General features: G+C 40.0%; 1 protein-coding gene across 1 annotated transcript in view; it reads left to right on the top strand.

Moving 5' to 3' along the window:
• Positions 1-722: 722 nt before the first annotated feature.
• Positions 723-7,012, top strand: part of LOC114464437 (low affinity immunoglobulin epsilon Fc receptor-like) — a 6,974-nt gene continuing 684 nt past the window's right edge. The window contains exons 1-5 of the mRNA XM_028448630.1: positions 723-814; positions 1,236-1,351; positions 2,920-3,018; positions 3,098-3,892; positions 5,973-6,121. Coding sequence (XP_028304431.1) covers positions 1,246-1,351; positions 2,920-3,018; positions 3,098-3,892; positions 5,973-6,121 — 1,149 coding nt within the window. The 5' untranslated portion in view covers positions 723-814; positions 1,236-1,245. The remainder of the gene's footprint in view (positions 815-1,235; positions 1,352-2,919; positions 3,019-3,097; positions 3,893-5,972; positions 6,122-7,012) is intronic.

Genomic DNA, 7,012 nt, shown 5'->3' with positions numbered 1-7,012 from the left:
TAGATAGATAGATATATAGATAGATAGATAGATAGATAGATAGATAGATAGATAGATAGATAGATAGATAGATAGATGTATAGATAGATAGATAGATAGATCATCTCTCTGAACACATGAAATGTATTTTTTGTCTGACTCAGACACATTTTTCACATTCACTGAGGATGACAAAGTGCTCGCTCAGCACTTTGTGTTTGTGAAATCTCTTCCTTCTGATTTTTCATGCGAGTGCTGGAAAGTTTGTGTCAGCATGAATTTGTAGCTCCGCCTCCTTCGCAATGTTTCACATCTTCATCTAACACAGAGTTTCCTGTGTTTTTAAAAATGTTTTTAACCCTTTTTTTTCTGTCACAAAGCCTGTGAAAGAACAATGAATGTCATCGTCAAATAAAATAAAACTTGGAAACTAGAAAATATGAAACCAAATAAAATGTCTGCAGAAAAAAATAAGATCTAAAAAAATAAATGACAAAAGTAGCAAAATGTTGACACATAAATTAGACTAAATTAATATAATAAAGCTACAATTGTGTCAGGAAAAAACAAAAATTGAAAAAAACAAATGCAAGAAAAGGAAAAAAGCAAAATAAATAAAAAAAAGAAAGTTCAAAATTAACCAAATTAAATAAATATAATATGGGCAGCTGTCATGTGATTCCAAACGCTCTCTCTCTCTCTCTCTCTCTCTCTCTCTCTCTCTCTCTCTCTCTCTCTCCTCCCTTCAATCGCCCACAGTGTGAGGAAGGACTGACTGTCAGTCATTTACAAACACAATTTCTTTCTCTCACTTCTTTTTTCGTTGTTTCAACGCGTGAGTATGGGACTTTATTTTGAAATGCTCTTTTTAATTTTGTGTAAAAATTGTTTTGAAAAATGTAATGATAAAAAGCAGCAAGAATAGAAAAAAAAAGTAAAAATATAGCTTTTGGGTTTTATTTTCATCTGTAACACTAACTGACAGGTTCACATGCTTGTCTTTAAAATAAAGACAAGCATGTGACTAAAACAGTGAAGGCTTGTCTGAATTTTAGTGTTTATTATTATTATTATTATTATTATTATTATTGTTGTTGTTGTTGTTGTTGTTGTTGTTGTTGTTGTTGTTATTATCTGTTTATTGATGGAGTGATGCAGGCGTGTTTGCATCTGTGGATGAAATATTTATTATTAAGGGACGAAAACACATTAACGTCTCACTGTTTGTTTGTTTGTTTGTTTGTTTGTTTGTGCAGGTGTGTAAACATGTCGGTAGAGTATCGCGCCTCCACAGGAACAAACATGAGCTTCGACAACAGTAAGATCGCTTACAAACAAATGTTTGGAGATGCAAACAAACTCAGACTCTCAGGTACACACACACACACACACACACACACACACACACACACACACACACACACACACACACACACACACACACACACACACACACACTTCTGTTGCTCACTCTCAGATGATGATTTTTTTAATTATCGTGTCTTTCTATCATTTTTATCTAAATTCAAGTATTGTTCAGTAAACTCAGCAGATTCTACGCATTATTCTTGTGTTTTTTAAAAGTATTTTTTTCTGTTTTTTAAGCCTGATTTCTGATTGAATGTTCTCCACATACAGAAACCATTTCCCACTAAAAAGTTGTGCTTATTGAACTCTTGTTCCTGGTATTTCTAGATTGTTTTTGCGTCTTCAATCACACTGGAGGGTTTTAGAGTGTAGCGTAGCATAGGTAGCATAGCATATGTAGCGGTAGCTCATTGTTTGCTCCCAGTTATAAAACTAAATAATTTTGTACATGAAGGGATTTAAGGATTAGCATAATGTGCTCAGAACTTCAGAAAAAAATGACAATGGAGCTCTGTTTGAAGCTTCATGTGTTAGCTTCATGTGTTAGCCTCAGATGTTAGCCTCAGGTGTTAGCTTCAGGTGTTAGCCTCAGGTGTTAGCTTCCGGTGTTAGCTTTAAGTTTTAGCTTCAAGTTTTAGCCTCAGGTGTTAGCTTCAGGAGTAAGCTTCAGGTGTTAGCTTCAGGTGTTAGCTTCAGGTGTTAGCTTCAGGTGTTAGCCTCAGGAGTTAGCTTCAGGTGTTAGCTTCAGGTGTTAGCTTCGGGTGTTAGCTTCGGGTGTTAGCCTCAGGTGTTAGCTTCAGGTGTGAGCCTCAGGTGTTAGCTTGAGGTGTTAGCTTTGGGTGTTAGCCTCAGGTGCTAGCTTCATGTGTTAGCCTCAGGTGTTAGCTTCAGGTATTAGCCTCAGGTGTTAGTCTCAGGAATTAGCTTCAGGTGTTAGCTTCAAGTTTTAGCCTCAGGTGTTAGCTTGAGGAGTTACCTTCAGGTGTTAGCTTCAAGTTTTAGCCTCAGGTGTTAGCTTCAGGTGTTAGCTTCAGATGTCAGCTTTAGGTGTTAGCTTCAGGTGTTAGCTTCAGATGTCAGCTTTAGGTGTTAGATTCAGATGTTAGCTTTAGGTGTGAGCTTCAGGTTGGTAGCTTTGACAGGTGTAGCATTGTGAGGCTGTTGCCATGGTTACTCTTAAAGCAACAGTAAGCTTCTTTAGCCAAAATGTTGCTTAACGTATTTAACTTTTTAGCGGTTAGCAAAGCGTTCCAGCTAACAGAGTTCTCTCATCTCTGTATTTTCTCTGTAAATGCAGTGTTGTCTAATAATAATCAGTGAATTAACTTCATATCTATAATAAAGCAGATGTTATATGTATGTCACATTAGTTACAGATGTGACTGCATTAGAAATGATAAAATTAAATTTTTTATAGGAGGTAATCAATGAGCTTTTAAGATCCAGGCTTAGGGAATGTTTCCTTCCGGTGTGTATTGTGTGTGTGTTGCGTGTTGTGCGACACTTGTTGTGTAACGACTGTAAAGGAAACCACAGCTTCCTCCTTGATAACTTCCTGTTTTCCTCGTCCAGTTCACGCTCTGAGGAACAACCCGTGTAAGGCGGCGGCGCTGCTCCTGGGCCTGCTGAGCGTGCTCCTGCTGGCCGCCGTCATTGGTCAGAGCGTCCACAGTGAGTGGCTGTGTTAGTCACGCCCCCTGCTGGCGACGTCTGTGATTGGCTGATTGATTAAACGTGTCCCCTCCCACAGGGCAGAACCTGAGCCGACAGCACGAGAACACCTTAAAAGTGGCAAATGATGAGAAAGCAGCAGTGCAGCGTAGCCTGAAGGCGGCGCAGGATGAGAAGAAGCGTGTGGAGAACGACCGGAATAACTTCCAGAAGAAATACGAGTACATGTCGACGTTGAAGGTCCAGATGGAGACAAACAACAACCTGCTGCAGGAGGAGACCAGAAACCTGAAGCAGAACGCTGCCCAGCTGGAGAGCAGCAAGGCGGCGCTGGACAAGGAGCTGGAGGAGATGAAGAAGCTCAAAGATGAGGTGGAGTCCAACAGCAATGCCTTGAGCACGGCCAAGCACCTCCTACAGAACCAGTATGACTCACTGGTCCAGCGCCGGCTCCAGGTCCACGCCGACTACATCTCGGTGAGACGAGAGCGCGACAACCTCCAGAACAAGTTCAACAATGTGAGCCGAGCGCGGGAGCAGCTGCAGCTCCTTTACAACGACCTGGTCCAGAACGTTGAGAACCTGCAGGCCCGCCACAACCTGTCGGCCAGCGAGCGCGACCAGCTCGCCGACCGCCACCGCAACCTGACGGAGCAGCAGGTGGCGCTGGAGGCCACGTGCAGCCTGATCAGAAAGGCCGAGGAGGAGCTGAGGGCGTCCTACGGTGCGCTGGTGACAGAGAAGAACGGGCTGGAGGTCAGCCTGAAAAACGCCACCGTGGAACTCGACCGTCTCAGGGAAAGCAACGACAACCGGACTGCGCAAAGAGACCAGCTGCAGGACGCGCTCGACAAGCTCAATGCTACGGTCCGAGGTCGGCCAGACGAGGACGGTTTACCCCCGCGGGAATGTCTCTGTTTGGTGTTTTTACATTGTTTAGATCATTGGTTCTCAAACGTTTTAGGCTCTAGTCCCCTTTCTCTTATTTCTGAATCCAAGTTCCTCTTTTGTCCGACTACAACATTTTGCTTAGAAAATTATTTAAAAACATCTATAGATCATAATGATGGAATAAATAACACACATTTTAAAGAATCTCATTTTGTAAATAAGTGCAAAGAAACATTTTGATATCAAGAATTTTTGGCGACCCCAATTAATTTTTTTTAAAGTTTTTGATCAAATTTGAGCTCAGATTCTATTTGTTGAACTAGTATTTATATTTCACAAAGTGAAAGTATAGAAATACAGTTGTTGAAGATTGTGTGTTGTTTTATTTCAAAAGAAAGAATAATATTTAAAAAAAAATCTATTTAAATTTTTCAGAAATTTCAGACAGCCCTATTTAAACTCCAGGCGACCTCACATGGGGTCCCGACCCCAAAGTTGAAAAAAAGTGATTTAGTGACTCCTGAATAGAATTATTTCTATCGTTTTTATAGTTTATGGTCATCACAGCCTGGGGTGGGACCCATTGTAGTGCCATCACGAAACACTGGTTTTGAGTGTACCTTTAATGTAAATGTATATAACAAAAAAATATTTTAATCAATTACCAATTAACAAAATATGTGAAACTTTTCATTAAAAAAAACACAGGACTTTTTAGAACGATCTAATACCTTGGATCATAATCTATGGAGAACTGCCATCTTAATCAGGATATGACACACGTTGGTTGATTCCTGTTAGCTGTTGCTAGGCAACAGTGTCCCGTTGGTCTACAGTGTAAAGCTAATGGTTGCTATAACAACAGAAACATTTGTTTAGCGTCTCTGAGCTGAACATAACGCACTAAGTCAAAGTTATCCAGACGTATTGGTACGGGATACACACTGAAAACGTTTACGTTCACACCACATTGGGCGGTATGAGAGGGGTCTGTGGGCTAAGCTAACGAGCTAAGCTAATGGGCACCAAGCCAAAGTCGGACAGAATTCCTTCACATAAAGTGGTTGAATTCAGCTTGTAAACATACTTGTTCAGAGCACTACTACGTTTCTGCACTAACCACACCCCCACCACATTGTTCCCTCTTATTTCCTTGTGTTTAAATAATGAACTCTGTCAGGAGAACTCACCTGTTGGTTCAGGTCCAATCAATGAACACACAACTTTCATCACAGTTTCTGACCATATCTGTGCGCTCCCAACTCCTAACTACTCAGCCATGGCTCGTTTCTGCCGCTAACAACAGCTCTGTTCGTTAGGCTAATTGTGACGCTAAGTGGGTGCAGGTAAGGCTCATAAGAAGCAGGAAGTTGGCGAGAAAGGTGATATTTAATCTTCTAGTAACATACGACCTTTATTATCGAGGGAGGGTTACACACGGCTGCTGAAAAACTACACTTCCTGTTACGCCTCTACCTCCCACAATTCACCAGTTATTTAAAGCCACAGGCCATGACCATCAGCCAGCATGTATCATCATATCTCCATAGTTTATGTAAATAGTAAATAGACTTGATTTATATAGAGCTTTATCACCACTGAAACAGTCTCAAAGCGCTTTACATATCAGCTCATTCACCCAATCATTCACACACCAGTGGGACAGGACTGACATGCAAGGCACTAGTCGACCACTGGGAGCAACTTAGGGTTCAGTGTCTTGCCCAAGGACACTTTGACACATAGTCAGGTACTGGGATCGAACCCCCAACCTCTCGATCAGAAGACGACCCACTACCACCTGAGCCACTGTCGCCGTATGTAGTTTATGATCCAAGGTATAAAATCATTCTAAAAAGTCCTTTTAATGTGAATTTTAAAAAAAAATAAAAAGGTGCTAATATTATGTTTATTGGTAATACATTAAACTTTTTTATATACTGTATATATTTTCACTTCAATGTATTTCTGTTATCGTATTGTGTTTCTGTGGTTGTTTTGTGTTTTTGAACGGTTTGAATTTTAGAATTCCATCAATGTCTGAACTTCTTTCTTTTCTGCAGCGTCGGCCAAACGATGCTCGTCAGGATGGCGTAAGTTTGAGAACAGCTGTTACTACCCGTCTGCGGGAAAGAAGGGCTGGAGCAGCGCCCGATCGTACTGTCAGAACAAAGGAGCCGACCTGGTGGTCATCAACAGCAGAGAGGAGATGGTACACACACACACACACACACACACACACACAAAATTACACAAACAAATGTATAAAATGACAACAAAACACAAACTAGTAGAAAAGTGCACAAAACAACAATAAAAACACACAAAATAAAAGACAAACAGAAATATTAGAGGAATACACAAAAAACAATATAAACACACACACGACAAAAATACAAAATAACAACAAAACCTTTGCTGCCATTATTTGCCTTTTTGGATGCCTCACCTTTAACATGACTCAGCAAAACCCCTCATTTAACCTTCCTCTTGTGTTAGCTTTCTGTTATCATCTCTGATGTTAACGGGTCGGTTTTGACCCATGTATTAACTCAGCTATAAAATACACTAAAAACAAGAAGTTTTCATCCAAATTGTTTCTCGTCTCTTTGTTTCCTTGTTAGATAAAATTAACTTCAAGAGAATCATATTAATAAATAAAAGGATGTTGTGTCACCTGACTATTAATGAGGGGTATAGAACACATCTCTTCAATCAATTTATTTTAATATTAAAAACTATAGTGTCATCTATGGTGTTACAGGTCAATTTCAATCCATATATATTTACATCAAGAAAAAGACAAAAAAGCATTTTTTTCAGCAATAGAAATTTAATGGGTCAACACTGACTAATTATGACACAGTAGAAAAATCAATTTTGGTAATATTGTTATTTTTTATGCATACCTGCTTGACTTCAACTTAGTTTTTGCTGCATGACTCAGCAGTGACTTTGCATATTTTAGCATGACTCAGCAGAACATACCTCATATTATTAAATGATGACTACATGGCTCAGATGCCTTGCTTCTATTGCTTGACTCATCACTGACTTAGCATGACTCAGCATGACTCCGCAGGGATTGCCACCATTAATGGAT

Source organism: Gouania willdenowi, chromosome 1, assembly GCF_900634775.1.
Source record: "Gouania willdenowi chromosome 1, fGouWil2.1, whole genome shotgun sequence".
Taxonomy (NCBI): Eukaryota; Metazoa; Chordata; class Actinopteri; order Blenniiformes; family Gobiesocidae; genus Gouania; species Gouania willdenowi.
This window is presented reverse-complemented; position numbering and strand designations above follow the sequence as displayed.